General features: G+C 39.9%; 1 protein-coding gene across 2 annotated transcripts in view; it reads left to right on the top strand.

Moving 5' to 3' along the window:
- CUNH14orf132 (chromosome unknown C14orf132 homolog) overlaps positions 1-10165 on the top strand; it is a 41121-nt gene extending 30956 nt beyond the window's left edge. For both annotated transcript variants that reach the window (XM_071426538.1, XM_071426537.1), the window contains exon 2: positions 2101-10165. In XM_071426538.1, coding sequence (XP_071282639.1) covers positions 2101-2325 — 225 coding nt within the window. In that variant the 3' untranslated portion in view covers positions 2326-10165. The remainder of the gene's footprint in view (positions 1-2100) is intronic.
- Positions 10166-26373: the final 16208 nt, after the last annotated feature.

Below are 26373 nucleotides of genomic sequence, written 5' to 3'. Positions count from 1 at the left end.
TCTGATATCAAAGATAATTTTATTTAATGTGGATTAGGTAGCATGACATATCCACTGTGGTCTTTCATCATTCTCTGTTTAATTTTGAATGTGACATGATATTTTCTAGCACAGATGAAATTTGTTCAGCAGTCAGCTTTGAAAAAGAGCCTGTCTTTTATGTCTCTCTAAAACGTTATGCATGGCAAGCAAAAAAAATGACTTCATTCTCTGACTATCAAAGTCTTTAGTGCTGTCTGTAGATTTCAGCCAGTATAGAGAGAAGAGATGGTTTATCCTCACATGCTGTCCATTCCATAGCACAGCTGCACACAGCCAGAATGGGTGTAGTTTGATTGCAGAGGGAGAGGTTACTGAGAGAATCAAAACGTGATGCAGGAGAGGAAGGACAGGGTGCTAAAAGAGATGATTTTTCAGCCCAGTGAGTATTTGACAGGGCAGTTTAGGGCTGAAGGTATAGCAGCCTTCTGTAATATGGCTGAATGAAGGCAAGGCTTGTTCCTCTGTTATTCATAGGCTGTGGTGACTTCAGCAATAGTGCTGAAGTAGAAGAGAAAGGTGAAAATTAATACCAAAACCCCAAAGGCACTTACTAATAGGGTGTAAAAGAGGAGATTGTGTCTAAAGATTGGAGGATGGCAGCAGCAGCGTGGAAACCACTGTGAGGGAGGAAAGGTTGGCTGGTGTTGCAGTGAGGGTGTTTCTAAGGACAATATTCACAGATGTTTTCAGCTTTCCTTGAAGCCCTGGACTCACAGGGGTATGTAGGTAGGATGCACTGATGTCTAGGTTTTACTCATTGCTCAAGATCAAACCAATCATCTATGCCATGATGGAATTTTGGCAGAGAAATTTAGACATATGACTCTGGGGTTTTTTATCCAATAAATACATGGGTTTGGTCTACCTATGTGCTACAGTCCTGACAGAGTTTGGTTAGAGATTACTGCAGAAACTTGGGCTTTTCCATACCTCCACTGCTTGTGGTTTTTTACAGGATATTCAGAAATGTGTGTCCTCCTGAGCATTTATAGATATGTGAAATAGATGTTCTGCAGCTTTTTCTGAAACATTGTCCTACACTTACATGAGACTTGGAGCTGGCACTCAGTGAGTCAGGAGAGATTCTTACAGTTTTGCATTCCTAAACATACAAGGGACAAGGATGGAAGCAAAAAGCTTTTGTGTGAACCTTTTTTAGTTGTAAAGGGTCTTTGCACTGCAGTAGGTATCCTTCTCTTGCCTGAATAAGGAATCCATTCATTTGCAGAAGGATGTCATTTTATACCACTATGTAAAATAGTTCTTGAACCCTGAAGAGTACAGTTTCTTCTTCCTTTATCTTTTGCAAAGTATATTGAGTAACTGTTCTCTTACTCAGAACATTTTCTGGTACTGCTGAGAAATCCACCAAGAGCACCAAAGAAACTTGAGCCTTCCCAGTAGGAGGAGTCTGGTGTGGGAAAAGTTTTAGAAATCTACCATTTACTGCATTGTGATGGAGCCTTTCAAAATCCAGTTTGAAGTTTTCTGTTGTATTGATTTATAAATCCTGGATTGTTGCAGTGCTGTGTTTTGCAAGTGAAGTTAGTGCACTGAGTACATTCCAGCTTTTTTACAGTAAGAACTTTTTGCATGATCTCTTCATAAGCCAAGAGTTTGCTTCTGAGTGATGCATAAGAGCACAAATTCTCTGCATCAGATCCTCTCTGTGCTTGTGCAATGTCTTGCAGTGACATAACCTTTTCTGGTAGTCACAAAACAATCCTGTTGCTATCAACTCAAATTCTGGTATGTGGGTGCTTTGTGTACATGGGTATCTTCTAAATGCATATGATTACTTAGGCTGACTTGAAGCCTGCATTTGAGCTCTTCTGTATAATTGCATGTATTATATGTAAGTTTTCTTCAATAATAGTGATTCCAACAGAAATGGGAGAAATGTTATAGTCTGTGATATTCCTGACAGGTTACCACCATGTCCATGAAATCTCAGTAATTTTAAAAGTTAGCTAATGGTTAGTCTTTGTTAATGACTTTGAGACAATGCAAAAGCAGATACTAGCTTTCAGTCTGATTCTGCCATGTTTTTCTTCACAGCTTCCTGTTATGGGAGGAGCCTTTATGGACTCACCCAATGAGGACTTTAGTACAGAGTACTCCCTGTTTAACTCATCAGCCAACGTCCATGCAGCTTCTTCCATGCAGAATCCGCCAGAAGAAACATCCCGTTCTTCAAATGATGCCATATTGTTATGGATTGCAATAATAGCAACAATTGGAAATATTGTGGTTGTGGGAGTGGTGTATGCCTTCACCTTCTAGGATGACTGTCACTACAAACACTGGAAGAAAGGAAATCTTCAACAGTATTTGTCATGTGTATGTATGTATGTATGTGTGTATATATACATGTATATCTATATAAATACATATAACTAGAGACTTTGTTGACTAAGTGCTGCCACAGTCATGGAAATGAAAGGCAAGTTAATCATCTTAAGTCTTGATGGCAGAAAGTTTGGATGCAAATTGTGTGGAGGTGAGAGCTTTATTTGAGAACAGAGCCAATACCAGTTTTGTATAGAAATGTAATAAAAGAGAGATCAACTTGGGTATAGTAAATACAGAGAGATATTTATATAGAAAGTGCTTATTTTTTACTGTAGATTTTTCTAGCAGCTCTTCTGCAGTTTGTCAGCTTTTTTTTTTTTTTTAGTGCATTTTTTACTGTGGTATAACATTATATGGAATTGTTCCAGGTCGTGTTTTCTGGACATCTTAATTTCCTTGATGGACCAAGTGGTTGGCATTGGCTCGGTTGTGATGAAATCCAAGTTCATCATGTGTGGGTCTTCAGCATGGCTGTAGACTCCTGGGCTGTACTCAAAATCATCAGTCTCACAGCCATGACAGGCAGATGCAGGCTGTCTGTTACCTGCCTCCCAGTTTCAGTAACTGGAGCTGGTGATCAATACATTTATGCTGAACCTGCTGAACTGCTGCTCTGCAGACCCTCTGAATTTCAGAGGAGAAAATGATCAACAGAGTAGCAGCACAAGTTCCCCTTTCTGTCTAGAGGTACTGGTTTGCAGTGGTTTGTATATGCATTCCTTCCAGGAAACAATAGCCTAATACCACACTTCTCATCTCACTGGACTGCAATCCAGATTTCTTACAGCAGCTGTGTGCTTTCATAAGGTTATTGATGTACTGAAAGAATGATGGAAAAATTTTAAAGCCTAATTAATAGTGAATATGTCTATGAGAAAGATAAAATTGAAAGAAAGCTTGGTCACTTCTGTGCTTATGCAGGGGTGAATTCAAGAGTCGGGTATGTATGTCCTGGGGTAGAAACAACACAAGAAAAGTATTAAGTGTCAGATGTGCAAGTGTTTGTATCTCAGTATTAATACATCTCTGGGTTGTGGTGAGAGCCTTGGATGAGATGTTTTTTATAACTGGCTTTAGGTAATGACTCTGATTATCCTTTGGATTTGTTCCACTGAGAGGCAACATTTTTACTGCATTTTTTCCATGGGCAGTTCATTTTCAAGAACTGTGTCTTTTCAAGACAAGCTGTAGCTTTCCTTGCTTGAGAAATTGTGAAATCTTGAGAGAAGAAAAAAAAATCACCACTGTTGGAAATCTTCCTTCACCCCCATAAAAATTAAGCAACACTTCATAGAATGTATGCACTTTGAGAGCAGCAGACAAATTCTTCTTCTATGTCTGCATGTACTGTCTAGGTTTTCTGTCTCATGTAGCTAATACTCTAATTCCAGAAAGCCTTGTCTGCAGGAACAGAGACTATTTTTGACACTTGCCTGCTACTGAGCTTGAGGCTGGGCTATGAGCTGCTGAATGTATAGAGAAGTTTGGATTTCCCACTTTCCTCTTTAAACCCATTTTCCTGCAGGGCTGGTGGACAGTTACTTGAATCAAAGCAGCATGCCCCAAATCAGTCTTTATAACCACTCAGCAGTCACTGTGTATATTTTTTCCCTCTCTATGAACTGTCCTTTAAAGCTAGGAAAGATGCAAACAGAGCTAGCAGTGGGGAGAAAATAAATTAGGTTATTTTGAGGCTGAGAAAAACAATTATGAGCTTCTCTGTGTGTTGTTATTTTCCTGTTTGGAGGCAGGATTTTGTGAAGATGGTTGAGGACAGACAAGACCTATACTGGGAAAAAGTTTAGGAAGTCCAGTTCTGCAAGATCAGAGGGAAAGAAAGCAAATTCTGACCAATAAAATAACTGAAGTCTTAAGGACGATAGAAAAATTATGATTTTCATTTCCTAAAATAGCTATTAATTCCTTCATGGCCACAGGACAACAAAAAGCAGAGCACCTGCATAAATGTTGCAAAAACATCTACCTTGTTTGTTTTTGCATCCTTTCTCATTCTTGCTGAGCAGAAAGGAAGCTGTTGGAAAGCTGCAGAGAAGTTTCCAATGAAGAATTGAGCAGGACAAGGTCTGGTGTGTAAATATGTAGGATCTGTGAAAATGTTGCTTAGTGTAATGTACTGTCCCCAACCATTTTCTGATATCCTGTTGCCTTTGTAATTGTATCACTCATGGACTTGTCTTCATTGTTCCTGCAGGCTGTCTAGTTAGGCCAGATCCTGCAAGCATTTTGGCATAAAGAGCAAAACATTTCACCATGACTAAAACCAGTTTGACACAATGGTACTTGCCCAGTGGGATTATTCTGCTGCCTAATGAATTTGCCAGTGGAGTGCTTTGCTTAAATTTCCTAGAATATTAATCTTAGTGCAATTAGCAATGTTTGCATCTCTCCCAGAGCACTGGACTAAACTCTTCAACCATGAAGAAAAGGATTAGAGTGGGAACAGCAAAAAAAACCATTATTCTGCTAGTGAAACCAAGTGACACTTTTGTGTGGCTTTTCCCAAAGAAAATGCCCTACTTCATGTGAAACTGATAGTAATAGCAGGAGCCTTGGAAAACAATGAGTTCCACCTCCTGCATCCAGATCATCATCATACATATTTTCATTGTTAGAGGCTGTGTTGTCAAGAAGGGCCAGACAAAACTTTAATGTAAGTAATTGGCTTGACAGGGTGACATGGCAAGCTGGGTGCAAGCAGCAAGTGCAGGCATTTCCTGCTTCATAGTTAAACTGCACACTAACTGTGTAGCTTCTCTGTTGGGAGGAAAAGTTAGCTCTAGGATGCAGATACAAGGATACTGCACATGAGTGTCTGTGTGGAATATTGTCAGGTGTATTGAAGATCCCTAAATTGCAGAGCTGGTTCAAGCTCTGCTCTACTTTGATAGTGACAATATGCACACTGCATTTCTGGATGTTGTGTTCTGGCTTTGTCCACTACAACCACTTCTCTCTTCTGGGGGGTTAGTGGAGGTTTAAATTAAACCATTGAAAAAGGGGACGAATTCATCAATAAGTTCAGAGAAGCTACAGAGGGGAATGGAGCAGTGGCTGAGTGGGGGATGTTTCACAGGTTTGGTCCTGTGAAATACGTTCCCTCTTGAACTCTCAACACAGCGTGACTTGGAGCACTGTGGTTTCTCTGTTCCTTGGAGCCAGGCAGCTGGATAATTGATATCACTCACTGAGGAGTGATGAGGAAGCCAAGCCCAGAAACATTCCCCAGAGCTGTTTTCTGAAGCCTTTCTTTAAAAGTACAGGGTTCTGTGCTTTGCTGAGCAATTTGTGTATGAGCCTGAGAAAAGGATTCCACTTCAACAGTGCTTCAATTAGAAATGTCTAGCACAGATAGCAGTTAGAAAATTCTGATTGCAGTTCATTCTGTGGGAGTTAAAGCAAACCTTTCTACATTCTATATGCTCTGTCTCTAGAGGTGTTTTACCTCCAGCTCTGTTGTGCAACCTCATCATACAAACACAAGGAGCAACTTTGCCCTGCAAAGTTATCAATGAGCCAAGGAAGACAAACTGGGGTGCCCTAATAATTCCCTTTAGCCATGGATCTAGGGATCTATGGCAACATACCAAATAATCAAACTCCCTCTAAAGGATTTTTTTCCTCAAAGCAGCCACCTGCTCGACACATCAGCTGTGCAGCCACCACAGCAAAGAGACTAAAGGCCAAACAATTATTCAGGTGGGTGCAATGGCACATTAGAAAGGAGGAACTGAGTGGGCAAACCCACTAGAGCTATTCCTGTCATATTTTTATCTTCAAGTAGGAGTCTGTGTTTGCCCACAGCATTAACAACCTGTATTTCTGTGTCAGCACACTTGCAAAGCTGAAAAACCGACTTTGAAATGGATGCAACAGTAATAGCAGGGAGACTCATCTGCTACAAAAAAGGCATTTAGCCTTTTCAGTGGGCAGATGAGGTCATAGATATCTCAGAAGTAATGAGATCCCTGCTCCAAAATCCTCACTTGCAATAGGACTTGAGGGCAGTCAGCATCGCACTCAGCTGCTAAGCAGACTGTAATAATCAGCCCCAAATCAAGAGTGAATAGAAGCATCCAGCCATTGTTGTCTTGCTCTGTACACCCCTTTGAACATAAAAAAAAATACACCTTTGTGTCTGGGACCAAATGAAAACAGGAGCCTCTAGTCGCTGAGTTGTTATGTATTTTGTCTATTATTAAAAGCTTTCATTTTGCTATACTCAAGCAATTCCAGTTGTTAATATCCTTTTCACATTTCTCCGCTGGCTGCTGAGAGTTATTAATTTCATGTAGCACTGTCCATTTATCCAAGGTAATTTGACTGAGTTTCCTGTGGCTAATCACAGAGTAGAATCTGGAAATTTGCTCTTTTTAGGCGTGATTTCCATTTGAGGTAAATGGACTAAAGATCAGAATCCCAGATCAAAATGCATCTGTGCCTTTGGAACATTCAGAGCTCTGGAGAATTGGATTGCATGTGATTAATGTGCAGGAAGGAAAGGGCAGTGAGGTCCCTGGTGATAATGGCAGCCATGAGGGCTCTGACAGGCAGGGCTGAGTGGTTCTTTAGCTGCTGCTGTGTCCCCCTGAGCCCTGCTGGCTCCCTGGACACACAGCCAGGGCTCAGTGGGAGCTGAACCTCCAGGTACAGCACGTCCCTCCTCCCCTCACAGCCTGCTAATCCTCAGGGAAACAAGCACATTTGTTCTAGTCACAGAAGAGCCAGAGATCAATATTCTGTTAGCTGGATTGTTCCTGGTACATTGTTCAGTCACCAGAAGGTCAAAAGAGGGGTGGTTTAACATGCATTTAGTCCTTTACCCCTTGTCTGAGAATGTCCTAAAGCAGTCAAGGCATCCTGAGCCTTAAAGTCTCCTACTGCCCTTAATCTGACACTAACTTTTTGTGTTGTACAACCCATCTTTGCCTTTTACCTCTTCTTTTCAATGCAAAACAGGGAGAATGAAGTCACCACTATGCTCTTCTCTGGACATGTAGGAAACTTGTAACAGCTGTGTGCCAGCCATGTCCCATTTTAGTTTGTGGTTCTTCAGATATAGATATTTATTCAGATATTTATTCTTCAAATAAAGAAGAAAGTATCCAATTACCTACATAAGCAGTTCCAGGGAAATATTTGCCTTTGCAGAACAAAATGACAATTTTATCTCATTCTGGCCTGTCCCAGAGCATTTACACTGAAATAACATGGGCAGAACTACTTTTGCTGGTTTGGAGATTACACCAGCACAGCCATGAACTGGAAAAGAAAACCCTGATAAGACAAACATGTCACAGTCATCTCAAGGACATGTTTCTAAGGCAGTTTTTCCTGAGTGACATAGGCAGACTTGAGCTGTTGGTAGCAAGCAAGTGCCCTTTTGTGTGAGCACAAATAGTCTCCCTCTCTTTGGGAATTCTTGGGAGCATTGTGCCACCCATTCTGTCCTTCTCAGGCTGCTATTTTCAGTTGTAAAAAATACTCTAAAATGTCCCTGTGTTAGTAGAATACATATAGGATTTACCTCCCAAAGCTCTGATTAGTCTTCCTGCAAAAGCAAAAACAATGCTATTTTCTTAAGCATGGAACATTAATGAGTCAAGTATCATCTGTACAGTAGCATTGTCTCATTTTAATCTTTAGTTTTCCTATTATCCAGACTTTAAAGATGCTGAGAAAAGAAACAAGCAAGAGAATCACAGAATGTCTCCAAAGTCACTGCCCAATCCTTTAGTCTATCATTCCTCATTCCTCCCCATATAACCCTTGAACTCACATCCATCTCTTTTAATTCATTGTCACCATCACATAGTCTCTATGCCTTCATTTTATTTCTCCCCTTGCCTTTGCTGTATTCTTTTCATTCCTTGGTGTCAGAGCATGTGAGCATTTGGAAGCCAGCAGTGTTCTTCAGCCCTTTCTAGCCAGCTCCCTGGCTGACCTCTGAGAGTAAGTTAGTGATCAGAGAGGACATTCCACAGTGAGGACAAAGAACAGTGACACAAGGCCTCTGCTGGGAGAAAATCTTAATCATTATCTGCCTTAGCAAACCACAAGTGTTTGCCCTAAGCAGAAGGGCAAGATGTGGCCGGGAAGCTTGGTAACTGTGTTGTCAGTATCTATACAATGCAAAGTTACCTTTCAAAAATTCAGACTTTATAGATAAACTGCACTGTTCTGCAGCCAGCACTTACTGAGCTTTTCCCAACACAAAGTCCTTTGTTTTTTTTAGCAGATCAGAATCAGTGGTAATGCTCTTGGGGTAAAGTGAGGGCAGTGGGAGTGGGCCCTAAGGAGAACAGAAAAGCTCCATGTGATTTACTGTGGGGTCAGGGCCATTAAAGAGCAGTAAAAAAGTTTTTCTTTTCTATTCAGTAAAGAAAAACAGGCACCATGTGCTAAGCTATTTCAAATCTAATCACACCTGCAGTTCTCAGACACACAGCCAAGCTGCTACAGCCAGATTGAGCATTTAGAAATGCCATTGTACCCAAAGGAAAGCACATTCTTCTGCCAGAAATGAGGGAGCTGTGCAGCCTGGTGTTCTGGGAGCTTCCTGAGCTGCAGCCATTACAGTGATATCTCATTTCCTCAGGAGTTCACTCCCACCAATGAACAAATAACATCGAACTCTTTCAAGTCTAGGCCTAAAACCCATCTCAGCTGCTGCCTTCATAAGGATGATTGAAGTTCCTGAGCCTGCACACTGCTCCTTCCAGAGGGACCTTTGCCTCCACCTGGAGTCAACTGCATTAATAACACTTCTTCTGTACTTCTGACATCTGCTTCACTGGATCAGTTTGCAGGACTAGCTGTGGGCTGCTGGGGTTTTATTTTAAATGTAAAGATGTCTGTAATTTCCTAATCAAAAGCAAGAAAGAAAGCAGAATTCTGTATTTTTTTAAATGAGAAGGTAATAAAACCAAGTCTGAATATTTTGATAGATATGCTGGAAGGGTATATAATGTAGCAAACAGTTGCACTATTTTTTCCTAGTATGAGTATCCAACCTGAGAAATATTTGTTCTTTCTCTAACTAAGTCCTCTTCCAGTTCTGAAGTTTGGAAGTTCAGAAGGAGTGGAGTACAAAGTCTCAGTGAAATGTGAAGCTTATGTAAATAAATCTGGTTGTTAGCTTTGTGAGGTAGCCTATTACGTTTGTTTTTCAGTTATCTCAAATACTGCCTAATTATCTGGGACTTTTTCTCCCAAAAAAAGCTAAATAGTGACACTTCTGAAAGCATCTGTGCTTCACACAAAATCACAGTCATATGGAAATTATATTCTTCAGTTCATGTAAAGCAGCTTTACAGGAGCCCTTTAGTAGGCACTGTTACTTTTTCTTAATAATCCTGAACAATTTAATTCTCTTGTGCTTACTCTCTGCTACCCTGTTTTGTACACTATCAGGTTTGCAGGAATTCTCTGTATTGTTTTTGTAATAAATGGGTTGGTTTCTAGAAAAACCTTTACTGTTGTAATCATTGTTCTTGGATTGTGGAGCTCTATCTGTAAAGACAAAAACAACTTTAAAGATGCCCTCTGCTTTCTCCAAGTTTACTGTAATTAGCAAGTTTAGTTAAGAGAAATGTATTCTTTTAAGCTCCTGTTATGTTCTTTTCCAATTATTGACTGCTTTCACTATATGTGTACTTAGTACTGGTTCATTCCTTTACTATGGTGAAAATGACAAGTTTTGTTAACATCAGATGGAAATTGTGGTTTTGGATAAAGTTCTTCAAATTGATAACGGTGTGTGATTTTTCATTTTGTTCTCAGTTCACTTGAGAGTAGTTAGAAGTCTGGAATCGCAGTTATTTGATTATTACCTCCAGTGGTACTCTGACACCACTTATTTCTTGCAATTTACAAACCTGCATGATTGGTAGTCTTGGGAAATGATCTCTATTGAATGTATGGCATGGAATTGTGGCTGTTTCTACAGAAATGCATTTACCAGCTCTCAAAGTCCAAGAAGTGCTTCAACACATCTGGGAGCCCAAAAAAAAAGTCTTGTTTTCTTCAAACATTAGCTCAGAATTCCTTGCCCCATGAGCTGCTCTCTGCCGGTTCTCTCCTCAGCTGAGCTTGGCCATCCTGACCCCCAGAGCTGTGCAGGGGCCTTTGTGGCTGTGGCCCCAAAATCCTGACCAAAGGCTTCTGGGGAATTAAAGGGGGCACCAGACCTTGCTGCAGGATGTCCAGCAAGCCTCACCAAGGCAGATAGTGGCAGTAGGAAAAAAGGAAAATGTTTAGCTTTGCTAATGCAATACAGCATACAGATTATTATGGGCCTTTCCTTAGGATTCTCCTAAAGGGATGCAATGAGGCAAGTTGAGTTTAGATCTGCTGAAAGAATGGCAAAAGGGCATGCTAAGAGACCTCTTAAGCACAACTTAAAAATTAAAAAATTATTTACCTTTGAATGTAGCAAATTCAGTTCATGAAGATGCATGAACCAATCCTAATAGAAAATCTAATCCTAATAGAAAATAGAAACAAAAATTCACTTAAAAATACAAATAAAATGCATGTTTTATGTAGCCCCAGTCTTTATCAATCTAGCAACATTACATATTCCAGAATTTACCCATCAGAATGTAGGGCAGTGTAGTTGCTACACTACAGCAATATCTAATTATAATTCATTTTTCCATTGCAACTATGGAATCATGCAAGTCACATTTCTGTTCATTTCTGAATTCTGCAAAATATTAAGAAATGAGTATAATCTAGAAATGGAAGAGAATGTTCTGTTCAACAGTCATTTAAAAATTCAGCTATGTGTGTTCAGACTGATAAAACCAATTGAAATTGTCAGCACTGTTTTTTGCACAGCATTATCAATATAAACAAGCTGTCTGCTAATGTAAATTGCTCTGTAGTGAGACTAACAAAGAACATCATTCTTTTAGCCCAAGAGAGCCTGTCCACTATAGCATTTCAACTGACATATTTTGCTGTGTCTAATGCTACATTACAGTTTTCTTTAGGATAAAAATAATTAATTCAAATCTGACCAAATGGCTTTAACTGCAGCAGGCACATCTCTTGCATGGATATAGGTGAAGTTCATCTATAAGCAACCTGCCATCTATTTCACTGCCTCCTGTCTTAACAGAAGCATTGGACTCAAACAGGAGCTTGCCTTTTGCTATTGCTTGCAAAGGCATTATTCTGAGCTAAGCAAATCACCCACAAAATTGGTATTCCATTTTGTAAAGACAGACCTTGTGATTCTGAATACATGAGATCAAATAACTCCTGTATTTCCCTTACATATTCAGACAATCCTTGCTAATTAGAGGAAAGAAAGACACTCCTTTCATGAAGATTTTTTTGTGATTTCTGTTTGGAATTACAAAGTTTTGATGCCTACAGATGTTAATTGGGTATAGAAAAAAAGGCTTACTGCTCTCTGAATTTCCCTAGTGACTCCTTAAAGGATAGGTAAAGTGATTTATGATTCCCAGGGCCTTCAGTGTAGCAAACAATTTTAAACAGAATTCTATTTTCTTAGCAGCTCAGCTCTTCTTCCAAGCGCCTGGTGCTTTTAATTTATTTCTTTAATCTCTCTACTCTTTCATTTCTTACCTAGTGTGAATACCCAAACTCTTTTGATCTTTATCAATATTTATTACTTGAAAAGACTTTGAGTAAATATACCTCAAAGTCCTCTGCAATAACAGCTGATGGAAACAAAATACTTGAAAAGTACTTATTTCTTTCACCTTTTGGAAAAACTAAGCACCCCATTCATTCCTTTGAAAGTCTCATGCTTCTGTGTTTTTTAAATAATTTTTGTGACCACACCAGCTGCTCTTAGCCAAAATCATTTCTATCTTCTGTGCAACCTTCCTTAATAATTTCTGCTTACTATTTACTTGACTTCGTTTCAGGCAAGTCCTATCTTTTGAAGTACATCTTGACTGGACTTTCCTAAAATCAATCTCAAACTTTGACCTTGTAAGAATTTTCCTTACCTTCCTATTTCTTTTATAGTTCAAGGATATGTAGGACTCAATTCCTAAAGTTTTTGTCCCCCTTGCCTCGCTTCTGATTGTAGGGTACTCTAGATGAAACCTTAATTTTTTCATCATCCAATCCCAATCTAGAAATTCTTCTTGTTCTTCAGGCAATTTTGGGAAAAAATACGTTCTAAATGTGAAAAAACAAAATAAGCAAACATAAAACTTAACAACATTTTGTCCTATTTCAGAATAGTTTTGTCTAGCTTTAATGTTATCTATAAGATTTTGAGACCTCTGAAATGACAAGAAGTGCAGTACAATGGGACATCATAACTGCAAACAGCTTTGGACATTCACATGCTGAAATTTTCAATATAAACTTGCCACTGAAGCAATTTTGAAATATATCAGTATGTGAACAGCACACTGTGTCAAATTATGCTGTATTTTTTTTATAATCTATTATCTGTTCTGTGATAAAAACAGCTCATGGGATCTGTTTTAATGTGTGTTCAAGTGCCAGGTTAAGCATGTTTTCTGCAGTGAGGCTGATTTAAGTTAGATGAGAACCATCCATACTTTATAACTCGACAGCAGTCCTCAGTGCTTCTATACTTCCTCTGCTTTAATTCTTGCTAAGTGGGGAAGAGCTGTCTCAGAAACCTGATGCACCATGAACAAATTACTTAGGGATCTACAAAGTTCTGCTTTTAAACTGACTGATTATCTGATCAGCACAGGAAATTGTCACAAGTGCTCACAAAACCCCAGCAGGGCTGCTCTGATGAGGAGCTGCTGCGGGTTTGTGTGCAGCCTGGGGCTGGGAATGAGGGCTCAGTGCTGGCTCCTGGCTGGGGCTGTGCAAGGGCAGACACTGGGCAGCCTCACACAGCTGACCTGGGACCTTGCCTGGAGGTCACCCCATCTTCCCTGCTCACATAAACCCCATGACTCACTCCAGGGAAATAGGAAGTGCCTCCTTCAAACCTGCCTGGTAAGAGACTTCCATTGTAGCACATCCATTCTAACAGGAAAGGACCACGGGAAAAGAATATCTGTTAAATCAAGTGGTGGAACAATGTTTTATATTAAAATAAAGCAGCACCAAAAATCCCCATCAAAACAAAAACAACAAAGCAAATTTGGCATAGAAAAGAGGATAATGTCTCTCAAGCCACTTGACTATTTCCTCCATGCTATAATACAAGCCACGGAAAATGCTATCACATCAGATAATCAGAACTAGAATGTGGGGCCATTCCACAACTGGAAATTAAAAATCCAAATATCAGGAGTCTTTTTCCTGTACTGCAGCTGTCAATTGCCTATTCCATGCACATCCCAGTTACAAAATAATAGCATAATAGCAAGATTTAATAAGGAAAAAACAAAAAAACAAACAAGCCAGCTCAAAACACAAAAGAAAACAAAAGAAATACAAACAGGAAAAAAACCCCAAAACACTAAAAAACCTTAGACAGTTTCTGAGCACAGATAGGCAAGTTTTGCCTGGAGGCTTTATTCTGACTGTCCCCTTGAAGGATAGACTGTGCTTTTTGTAGCCTGCTGGAAGGGCAACTCTGGCAGGTCCAGGAGCAATCCTGTGACTGACACTTCAATGGCCAGAGCGACTTGGCCATGACTTTGACTTACCCTCTGGACACCACTGATGACTTCACCTTCCAAGGGACTTCACTTCCCATTCCTCGTGCATCTCCCACTTAATGTTGCAAGTTTTTCATAACAAAGATTGTAAAATAAGATTGTATTTTCATAACCAGTTAAGTATCATGTCATTGCACATTTCTCCCACTTGATTTAGCATACCTACAACCATGTTAGTTTATCCTGATGTGTTTGCCTCACATCAGCATTAAGATTTCACTGAAAAACTGCCAGAATTAGCATCTCAAGTCTCCACTGTGAAAACTAATGCAACCTAAAGACTGATTATTACTTGTGCACCTTGAAGTTTTTGCAGCTGAAATTTTTGGTAGCATAGGTTCAGCTAATGATAGGACCCATATGGTTAACAGCTCAGGTTAAATGAAAAATGTAATAATTTCTGAAGCATTTCTTGAAACTTGAGGCCAAGTCAGCTGAAAAGTTCTTAGCTGGTCTAACTGGTTATCACAGTGTCAATTTGAGATTTCTCTCTCCTGACCAACTTGAAAATTGTAATCACTTGGCTGGGGATATTTGAAGGCAATAAGTTTTTTTCATGCAAAATAGCTCTCACCTTCTCTGCCTCCTTCTGATTTCGATCCTCACTTCATCTCAGGGAAGGTGTTTAAGAGTTAGCATCCATCCCACTTACCACTATGGAAAAAAAACGGGCTAGGAGAAGACATGAAAACCTTTAAATAACTTCAGTTGTCTGTTCATCAGCTGGAAATCTGCACAGCATTTTCTAGGAAATTTGAAGTGATCACAGTGGCTGCATTAATAAACTCTGTCTGCAAAACTGCATATTAGTGCTTTTTGTCTAATCCCTCTTAAAATATGCAATTGGAGAAATAGTTTAAGACTTGTCTACTCCCAGTTGTTTCCTAACCACTAAAACACTTGGATTTGCTCTCTTGCCCAATTAATCTCTCTTTAGGGCCTAAGCACTAAAATGGGAATATGGCAAACAGTATTCTACAGCTCAGTGCAGTCCTGGCCTCAGAAATATGAGTTTGCCTCCCCATGTGCAGAAGGTGAATCTGAGCTTTCTCCTCCACAGTCAGGTAAGTGCTCACTCTGACAATGACTGCTGGGCATTGCTGGGGGAGGAGAAGGGAGGAGAAAGAATATAATACCTTAGTCTTTCATGGTTAATTAGTTCTATGGTGCACTGAATCTCACAGATGAAATCTGTCGTTCATGGAACACAGGCTGCACACTTGGGGTCATCAGAAGAGCTTTCCCTTGGGTGGTATCCCAAAGCCAGCTTTAAGAACCCACAGATATTTGGAGAGTTCCCAGGTTAGACCGCTTCCAGGAGAGATTTAAAGGTTTTACATTTTGAAGTTTTGGGGAATTTGGAGCTTTGGGGTTCTTTTTAGTTGGTTGGCTGTGATTTTTTAAAATAGAAACACTAATGACAAAATTCAGAAACTTAGCTTTATTATGGAACTCTTTTTAAGCAACTTGGATGCCTAAGTCTTATCTATTGATAGATTTATACTTGAAATTCATTAAAAATATGTACAACTTCACAACTGGTTTGATTTCTGTCACTGTTAGGATATTCAGTTGTATGTTTTTTTCCAGTGAACAATATTATTTATAACTATGTTACCTCTTCAGGATGGAAATCTTTCTAATAATAGGATTCAAGACAATATGATTTTGGAGTAACAGATTATAGTGTCTGTGCAAAGGTTTTGTTTAATTTAATTGGCTTAGTGCAATCTGACAGGCTGTCAGAGGATGGCATCATGGTTTCTGTAAGTGGATTTAAAGAAACTAAAGGAGATTACTGAAAGGAAACTGTAAAAAATGTCTTCTTCCAATGAGAACTGAAGCAATTCTTCTGATTGTTGGATTTTCATTTGCAAAATGCCATTCCATGTAAACCTTGCAGTGTCTGTATCTCCAGTTCCTTAGTTTTAGAAACAGGTTAGCTTGGCTATGAGGTACTGATATAAGTTAGAAATGGTATTTCTTCTTTGCTATGAAATCAGAGGCAAAATCCTTACATGCTTCCAAGAAAGAACAGCCTCTAAGCCTCTATTGCTTAATTTTCCAGATGCAAGGCTATCCATGTTCCTTTTTTCCCTTGACCTACAATATTACCTCAACACATTACAATTTATAAAAATTATTTTTATTCTATAGTGATATTTACTTACCTTCTTTTTTCTCTCCTGTATTGTTTAACTTATATTACTGCACACACCACAAATGCCTTCCATTCTTCAAAGATAATTTGACCCTGGATAAGCACATGGCTTTCCCTGGACAGCTGCAAAGCTGAGACATGAGATTGAAGTATTATTCCTAATGAAAAGCATCTAAGACTGGACAATCTAAATCTAAAGTGATATTTTTCCTATCTTGTTTGAGAGACCAGTAGCTTTGAGATAATCATAACCAAAGCATTTCCCTTCTGTTGCATCTGTAACAAATAGTGTGTAATGTAATATTTTAGCCTTGAGACAGCATTAGAACACTCTGCTGGAATGTTGCATTATCTACCATGAACAAATCCTTATATCACATCACAGTTGCAGTGACTGATGAGTCTTTTTCTGTATAGGCTATGAAAACATGATTTATATCCCATCTGTTCACCACTACATGAGGAATTCACAGAAGGCACTCGCCACCCCGCTCACTGCTTGCTTTATCCTAAGTCACCTAGGATACAGTCATGTTAGTTATGTAGAGATGAATCACAGACTTGAAATAGATATTGAAACAAAAATATACTGCTTTTCTTCTCCTAGATTCATTTTTCAACACTGTGTTGCTTTGAAAAACTATTCCTGCTCAATAAATGTCACTCACTTACGGAAAAGATTCGGCACTGTTTGGAAATTTGTGCTCTATTTATATACAAGATCCAGTAAAATAATCACAGTGTCCTCTGGCTTTGGAATCCTTTTAAGGATTCCTCTGAAATATTGTTGAATGTCTATAACACAGCCTTGAAGCTTTCCTCTCTTGTGCAGTTTAGAAACACAGAAAAGTTCTTTTCAGTGGCTTCCTTTGTAGTTTGCTGAGAATCATTGAAAGCAAGGACATGAGAATTTAGTTTCCGTTATTCAAAATAGCATCATAATCTACTGATTGGAGCAAATTTTCAGCAGATTATATCTGCTGAAAAAGATAATCTTACTCATCTTCTCCACACACATTTCAAATGATTGTACCCAGTGCAATGCTCGCTTCAGCAGGGTCTTTCTTGATTAGGGCCACTAATAGTAAGCTCAAAGTCAGATCCTTTATTTCACATACCACCCAGAAAATTTCTAAGTGCATGACTGAGAGGAAAAGGATTCTCCCAAGTTATTCTTTAGCAAGATCAAACCCCAGAGGAATTAGAAAATCTTCCCTTTTTGCATTGCCATGATACCTGTAAATGTTTCTATTTGCAGAATAGTGACTCAGCTTTCCCCTTTCGAATCAACATATTAAAAGAGTGAATCTGTTTCTCACATCCTGCTAGTACTTTTCCTCCTTTGGTATGGAAACCTACATCCCTGAAGGCAATGGGAGGAAAATTGTCTGCATAAGGACATGAGAACTGCTGTTTGCCTCACAAATAGATGCCTATTGTCCTTTAGTTACTTCATATTTTTGAAACAACACACCCCAAGACTAGTGGGCCTTGAAAGAAATTTGCTGTTATGTTTCCTGTCGCCACTATTTGACACTGCTTTCCCACTTTTCCATGAGTGATATCCTGTCTCACTAGGGCAAGAAATAAAAAATAACAGGTTTCCTTTTTCTGGTGTTTCCCATCAAAAGAAATAGCACCTTAGTGGACATTATATCTCTGATCAAGCTTTTTCCTTGCTTTTTAAATTTTCTTTTAAAAATATATTCAGTGCATCTTCTGTTTTTTGTTTGTTAACAAATCTTATATTTGTTTTTGGTTTCTTTGTTTTGGGGTTTTTTTTTAGGGGGTGGGGAGGTGCTGTTTGCAAGGGAGTTTTTGTCACCTTCTTACAGGATATTTGCTTTTAATTTTGGTCCCTTTCTATGTGTGAGGTTTCATTCTACAGTTTGGTAGTGACCATTCAGGAAGCCTCAGAATCTTAACTCAATGAGTCGGAGCTCTTATCTTAAATCTATAGTGATCATTGTAGATGTTGAGAGCCACTTTGAGGCATTTGGGGTTTTTTTGTTTATTTGCTTTTCCTTAAATCTACAGCATCCACAACAAACCTTCAATTTTAGGTCCCTCCCAAATGAAATAATCTATTCTAATATCTCGAAAAGACTAAGAAGACTCTATGCTTTAGGATCTCTTGATTATTGGTTCAGGGTTGGTTTTTGTTTTCGTCTTCATTCTTTTCATTTCCACCACCTCTCCTATGAAGACAGATTGAGAGAGTTGGTGTTGTTCAGCCTGGAGAAGGCTCCAGAGAGACCATACAGCACTTTCCACTCCCTAAAGAGGGACCTACAAGAAAGCAGGAAAGGGACTTTTTACAAGGGCAGATAGGGGATGAGGGGTAATGGCTCTAAACTGAAAGAGTGTAGGTTTATATTAGATAGATACTAGGAAAAATATCTTTCCTGTGAGGATGGTGAGGCACTGGCAGAGGTTGCTCAAAATTTTGGATGCCAGGTCTCTGGAAGTTCAGGGCCAAGCTGAATGGAGCTTTGAGCAACCTGATCTAGTGGAAGGTGCCCCTGCTTATGGCAGGAAGATTGGAAATAAATATTCTTTAATGTCCCTTTCAAACCCAAACAATTCTATGATTCTGTGATTAAATATGTTGGGCATTATAAAAATGAAATAAAAAATTGTAATTTCAGAATCAGCAAGACTGCCATTTCCACCCTCGATGAGAAATCTGAGACTTTTTGCTTATTGTCAAGTGTAAGTGAAGTGAAATAGGAGACAAGCTTCTTCAGAGATATATTTAGTGTAGGAACCTGACTATGCAGAAACATCTTGGTAAATTATCATTAAACAGGCAAAACGGTAGTGGGCAACAAAGCCACATTAGTGGAATTAGTTAAAAATAAGTTTTGTCTGCAACACAACAAATTATCAACACGACAGATGGCCAAAAAGAGGAAAATCAGAATTGTTTCCTCTGGGACTGGATTTCTGAAAATAAACACTCAGTCTCGTCCCAACTTTGTGACAGAAAATAGAATTCAATAGCATGGAGGAAACTGGAGAATCACACAATAGCAATGCAGTGTTTGAAAGTGCAGCAATAGGAGGGAGGGGAGCAATAATGACAATTGCTCTTCAGGTCTGTGCTGAAAGCAGACTGAGAGGAAGTTTGGTCTGCCAGAGAGGCAGAGGCAGTCTGGGTGCTGGGAGCCCTTGGCCTTTCTGGCTCCTGTTTACTCCTCGTGGCTCAAGCAAACATTGAATCCCCCTGTTTATACATTGCTTCCCAAGCCATAGCTCTGCCTGGGAGGAAAAAGTGGTCAAGGTTTTCATCATATTTTAAACAAGAAGAGAGTTGGCAAATAGTTTTTCAATGCCGGCATGGTGATGTAATGAATAGCTCCAAGAGAACACTCTGTGGTGATGGTGGAGGTTACAGCTATCAAAGAACAGGGAACACCTGTCACTTTCATTTTAAATGCTTATTTTTAGCTTATTTTTAAAGAATTCTATAATTTTGTTTAAAGGCTTTGATTAGTTTTGTCACCACATTTTCTAGAAAGTCTCTGCTTAATTTTCCCATGCTTATACAGTGAAACTTTGACCATGCTGAATGAGGGTGTCTCCAGATGAAAAGATCATTTTGTTAGCACAGATGAAATGGCTGCTCTGGGAAAGTCTTCAGCCCAAGGAATCTTGAGTGTGCCTAATTATATGGATGGAACTGCCCAAAAGACTACTTAGGTCCCCACAGATTTTGGAGACATTTCTAGGCCTTTCCATGTAGGAACAAGTTCATCTGTGAAAGTTGAGATGAAAATCTTTTCTTAGGAATAGAGTTTAGACACATATGGGTCCCTAAAACTCTGAGCCCAGAGAAAAAAATCTGGCTACAAAATTCTAGGGCATACTGAGGCTTCTTCATTGTTACCAACGCAAATTCTGATGCTAATAAAAACCATTTAGCTTTGTTGAGCAATTATTGAGCTCCTTAATAAAGTGCTTGTCAAAAGAAGAGATTTGGCCAGAGTACCATTTAGCCTTATGTACCTTACAGCAGGGGACAAAATCTGCTGACTAAATTGCTCACAACAGGCCACACACAGCAGCATAACCTGGTCTAATCCTCCAGGCTAAACCTGGATGAGGAAGAAACAAAGGAGCTGAATACCACAACTGCATATTATCCAAAAGGTGTCCTCTAGCAGGGAAATTCTTCACTGTGCTGGAGCTCAGGGGAGGTGGGACAGGCCACAGAGCCCCCACCATATCTCACCACCAGGAGCAGATGTGCTGGACTACACTGAGAAAAGGGATGGTCAGCCCTTCTGGTGTGTGAGCTGAAATAATCAGTGAGCATCATGAGGGTGGTCACCAACAGTGCACATTTCTGCCTGCTTTGTGCAAGTTTCAGACACCACTGACCCTCAACGACATAAGTACATCATGAAAATGAAAAATAAATTACCAGCTCTTTGGTTCTTCCTTTACAAATTATACTTAGACAAATTTATGAAAAAGAATGTCACTTGCAGTGCTATTCACTTACTTCAAATACTGTGGACAGGAAGTTGTGTTTGTAGTGCTTTTATTTCACATGTAAAGGATGACCTTGAGCCCACCTCCCTGTGGGGATGAGGAGGAGGCCATCACCTCCCTGCTGCTTGGCTTCTGTGTCCAACCTGCTGCTGCACATTATCCCTGGCAGATGGTCACACCCTGTGTCTGCCCTGTCACACTCACACAAATCACCTCACCTGCCTTTAGCCCTATGCTCTCAGAGAGTGACAAACACCCCTCTCCTGTCACAATATCCCTTCCCCAGAGGAAGGGCCCTGGGGCCATGCCAGAGCCTGGGGAAAGCAGAGGTGGGGTCACTTGTTTCCTCTGCTCCCTGTGTGCTGCAGCCTAACCAAGCACCCCTGTTTCCTGGCAGCACACAGTAGGGCTGGACTGCATCATGATTAAAAAAACTTGACTCTTCAATTTAGTGATAAATAACACTTAAAATACTTAAAAATATGAGCTGGTGAAATAATACATCAAAATATGAGCTGGTGAAATATTAGAACTCATTTAAATCCCAAGCCACTTTGGGGGAAACAAGTTCTGTACATTTGCTTGTAGTTGCTATAAACACCTCAAGGCTGCCCAGCTCCTGGGCAAGGCAAGGGGAAGCACATACCTTTCTCACAAATGCACATCCCCTGCTTCACCATGCAGTGAAACACCCTTCCTGCCAAAGGGTGTTTTCAGCACTGCTTGGAATTTATCCCATGCTTTTAATCTGGCCATGAAAAACAGCATTGCATTTGTCTCTCTCATCTCTGAATGTTGTTTATACTCACTTGGATGCAGTGAAGGCTGGCTAGTCCATCTGGATTTCTTCCCCTGCTGCTTTTCCAGGGCAATTAATAAACTCTATCCTGTTTACTGATCCCAGTATGAACCCCCAGAAACAGGGAGCTGTGGTGATTCACAGTAGTTGTTTTGAATTCAGTGAGGCCGTAAAAAAATGTACCTGCATTCCCAATACTTTCTAAGGAGGAATGAAATGCCAGTGGCTCTCAAGAGGAGTCAGGACCCTGCCTCTCTTAACTCAGTGAGGCCAATATAGCAGAAAGATGCACCTATGGCATTTAATAGTATGTAGGATACTGAAGAGAGCTTGGACCACATCTAGGCCTTTCCAACCATGTGCTCAAAGCTCTCAGCAATCCAACAGAATTATTTTCATCTAAATATTTGAAAGGTCTCTGCCTCTAGTGAGCCAAGCAGTTGTAAAAACCTGGGCACTTGTCTTGGAGCACTTGGTAAAAGTGTGCAAGGGCCTTTTCTGATAAGAAGCCTGTATGAATACCTGTGTACATATAAATGCATGTGCCAGCAATTGCTGCAAAGACAAAAATTATGATACTTCTGAGTTTTATTTCGAACTTTGTAAATAGAAGCAGAAATCAGAGCATAGACCACTGTATTAGGCTAAAAACCTGTCACACATGAGAGTGGTTTTTGTGAGGCACACCTATCTCCTACTTACTTGTATAGAGAAGCTGCCCTGAGAAGTATTCTTCTTGGCTGGAGTCTATGAAAAATTAAATTTAGTTCTCTAAGCAAGAGGAGGCAGGAGTGTGGGCTGGTTACTCTCAATTTCCTGGGGGAGATTCCTAGGCAGAGTCTTTGTCCAGTTTTAGTGAGAATGGCCAGACTACTGGGTATTTTTATATGTCAGAAACTAATCCTAGCACAGTTTATACATACTAAAGGACTGTCAAACAGTACCACAAGCTAATTCATCCCAGCAGTCTCTCTAAAAGAGGCTGCCATGATACATCTGGACCCTGCAGTCACATCTGTGCTGCACATTGCAGGGATGATGTCAGGCACAAGCCACATCATTCCAGAAACACTCTTTGGGAACTTATCTAAAATAACCCTAAATCAAGTACAGCAGCACAACATTTTTTAAATCTGATTATTATTGTCAAAGAAACCTGGAAGATCCTGGTAGGGTTATGTGCTTTCCCACCCAGTGTCCATTGGAGAGGACCAGATGGAAGCCACGTTGCTTCCTGAAGAGATGGGATGGAAGCTGCTCCCCTTCCTGGGCTAATCCAGACCACCAACAGGCAGTGGGAGCACACCTGCCTGGTGTCAGAGTCACCTCTGCTCACACAGCTTTACACCCCTGGCTCTATAGCAATTCAGGCAAAAGGAGAAGCCTCAGATTTGGTGATTTGGTGGCCCAGTTGGACACAATCTAGTTAGGAGTCTGTGCTGGGGTCAGCAACATGGGGCTTCATGAAAAGTCCCTTCTGTAGAGCCAATGATGTGGTAACTCTTCTGCAAACAACAGGGGAGCAAAGAACTGCCTTGGATCCAGACAAACACAGACACAGTTTCTTGTTCTCATTTGAAATGGAAATTTAAACACAGATGTTTAGATAGACATTCCTCTAGCAGCTTCTTGCTTGCTGCTCACTTTCACTTAAACCTTTTATAATTTAAAACATATTTGAGGCTTCTAATTACTCAGGAATGCTTTCCATTACAGCTGGCCTGAAGCTCTGTCCCTCTCAATGTCCTCAGTAACCCTGTGAGGGCTGTGGTTCTTATCCCTCCTGTTCTCCTCCTCTGCTACAGGCTTTTCTTCCCAGTATGAATTTGCACACTGCAGAAATGGTCTTTTGTTTTCCAAAATGCACCATAATGTAGTACAGGACAACTGAGCTGAGCAGGGATCTCAGGCCTTGAGAACCATGACTGCAGGTGCTTTCCAGCCCAGGCACACATCTCTGTGTGAAAATGCTCAGCACAAAATGTCCACATTGTGTGAAAATAAGTAATAAAGGATAAAGTTTGGATGGATTTTTTTTAGATTTGTCCACAAAGACAATAAAACATATAGCAATTTTTTTTTAAGTGTCTGGTCTAAATATCAATTGCTGGAATTATAAATAAAAAGGAAAAAAACAACCCCAAAACAACTCTTAGAAATAGATTGAAGTAAAAAAATAATTACATTACTTGGGTATAGTTATTTTCCACTAGTGCCTATAGCATGTGCATTCATGGGGACAGATTTATTTAGAGGTATTTAGTAAGGTTATAGAGATACAGAGATCAGTTTAAGAAATCCTAAAACTGCTTCAGTTCAGAAGAATTTTCCACACATTGACTATTCTTATTTTATTCTGTAAGCTCAGACCATCAGCCAGTGCTGTGGACAGAATAAAGGCCTAGATTGACTTTTGATTTGAAGCTGCACACCACTTTTCCTGCTCCTGTGTGCACCCCCTGCTCTGGCTGCTCCCCAGTGTTTATGAGATACAGCAGCTCCATCCCTTCCTCACAGATGCAGAGCAGCTTGCATGGGAGAATATCAAAGTGTTTTGAAAAACTCAAGTGTGTGCAGGAGTTGGCCAAGAACCATCTCCATTTTTCAGCACCATGACAGAGGAGTTAGAAAGTTTCAATTGCAGAATATCAAATCTCCCCTTATGACTAGCCATATCTGAATAAAACAAGATTAAGCTGCAACTCAATCTTTATTTTGTTCCAACAGCCCCAGGGAAAAGTATTCTGCTTGGATGGAAACCCTAAGTGTGGGAGCATGGATCAGTAAAACAAACTGGGTAAGGGAGCAGGGAGAAGATAACACTTGGAAAAGGGAATAATAAGAAAACAGAGACTTTTCAGTATTTTGTAGGTATTTTCTTCTTTCCTGGGTGAGGCACCCCCTAACTAGGTGCAAAGTGGTGCTGAAGTTGGGAGCACAATTTCCCTGGATTTCTCATTTTGTCAGGCTGGGAGATAGGTAAGGTTGATGCAGAATCTCAGCAAGCAGCAGCACTGAGGCAATGCTCTGAACTTACAGAAAACAAGAAGGGACCTGCAGTCAGAGACCTTCATCCCTGCCATCAAGGGCTGTGACTCTTCAAAGGAAGGTAGCAATATGTATATGACCTGTACACAGGCACTACTTGTGTACCAAACACAAATAAAAGCACACCTCAGCCTACTGGGCAAACAAACACAAAGGCAAAAGGACGGCAAAATATTTTTATTTTTTTTAAAGCAGGAAAGTCAAATCAGAAATCCTAGTTTGGGGGGGAATACTTGGCAAAATGAAAGACATTTCTATTCTGATTATCCTTACTAAGACAGGAACAGTTCTGTAGAAAGGTGATTTTCATGATCAGCAAAGGCACATGAGGAAATGCAGCTATCATGGTTAAAGTGTTTCTTCTATAGGAACTTAATTTATTCAGGCCAAAGTGGTATCAAGAAAAGTAATGTGTCTAACATGCTCTTTTGCTTCTATGAAGCAATTTGTCACAGTAAGAGGAATTACTAGCAAACACACACCAACCAACTTTTTTTTCCTGTATCAGGCACACAGTTGTAGCTATAACACACATTTCCTTTTAGCTGCAAAGCATTTACAGTTTGCTCTTAATCAGATTTTCCTTCAAAAAAAGAAATGAGTAAGTAACAGACAAAAGTTCATGAACTCAAATCAGTGGTGCAAATCTCTTAGTTAAAAATCAGTTGAACTTTGCTGAACTTCCAGATTTGAAGTGTAATTTGGTTTACACTGTATGATTTATAGTGCTGCTGAGTGCAGCTGTGAAAATGACACAGACCAGAGGCACACAAAGTGCTGTTTGGGGGAGCAGAAATAGTTTTATAGGAAGTGTGATAAATAAAGCTTTGCTTTAAGTTTTTAGTCTGAAGATCATTTACTGTCTATTTGAGACATTTTCCCATTCAGATGATTAACTGCATATTGGTCAGATCCCAAAGACAGAGAATCATTGCCTTGGCCAGTTCTACACTGGAGTTGACCTCGGTGCAGCAAGCTGTACAAGCAGTTCTCAAAGGAGTCTGAAATTTGCATGTCCAAGTCCTTCATTTTGCATTGCACAGGCACAAAAAGCCATGCATGTGTGCCCAGCCCAAAAGCACCACATTTAATACTGGTATCAGATAGGAAACAACTTCTTTCAAAGACAGGTGTAACAGCCTTAGTTGTTAGTGCATCACATTTTTCTCACACTGAATTTTCTGAAAATCAGTATTTTAAGATAAAGGATAGATTGAAAATAGAAGAATTACCTCAACTATGCAGAAAGAATATTCTTGTCCTCAGGCTCAGCTCCAGCATATCAACTATTATCAACTTGAAATTTATTTTCCATGTTTCTGATGGAAATATTAAAATATTAATGATTTCTTAGCTGCTAGTTGCTTGTAGCGTGATGAATTATTCCAATGGAATTCTGTGTCAGTCTTCCACTTTGATACATGCAAACTGATTTTATTTTATGTTCAATTATGCAGTGGAAACCCATTCTTCTCATTGCTTATGAGGGTAGAAAGGAAGAGAAGATTTGTCCAAGTGATCTTTAGGAGTGTCAGTACCCACCCTTCCCATGACAAACATGCAAGGGAGTGCTAGGGCAGATTATCCTCAGCATTGCCTTTGAAGCAAACTGCTGCCCAATTCAAGGGGCTCACCTTGGGAGCACAAAGCAGAGAAGCCTTGGAGTGCTACCTCAGACTGAGTCACAGCAAGACACCACTCTACCCTTCCAGGCACTGTTGTTGCTTTCCTTAAAAATAGTCACTGAGACCGTGCTGCAAAATGGCTACAGCTGCATGCACAGCAAAGAGCAGAGCTCAGTCATAGCAGGCTAAGGC

This window comes from Agelaius tricolor, unplaced genomic scaffold, assembly GCF_023055355.1.
Source record: "Agelaius tricolor isolate 1412-34295 unplaced genomic scaffold, bAgeTri1.0.p SCAF_5, whole genome shotgun sequence".
Classification (NCBI taxonomy): domain Eukaryota; kingdom Metazoa; phylum Chordata; class Aves; order Passeriformes; family Icteridae; genus Agelaius; species Agelaius tricolor.
Note: the sequence above shows the minus strand (reverse complement) of the source record. Positions and strands in the feature narration are given on the sequence as shown.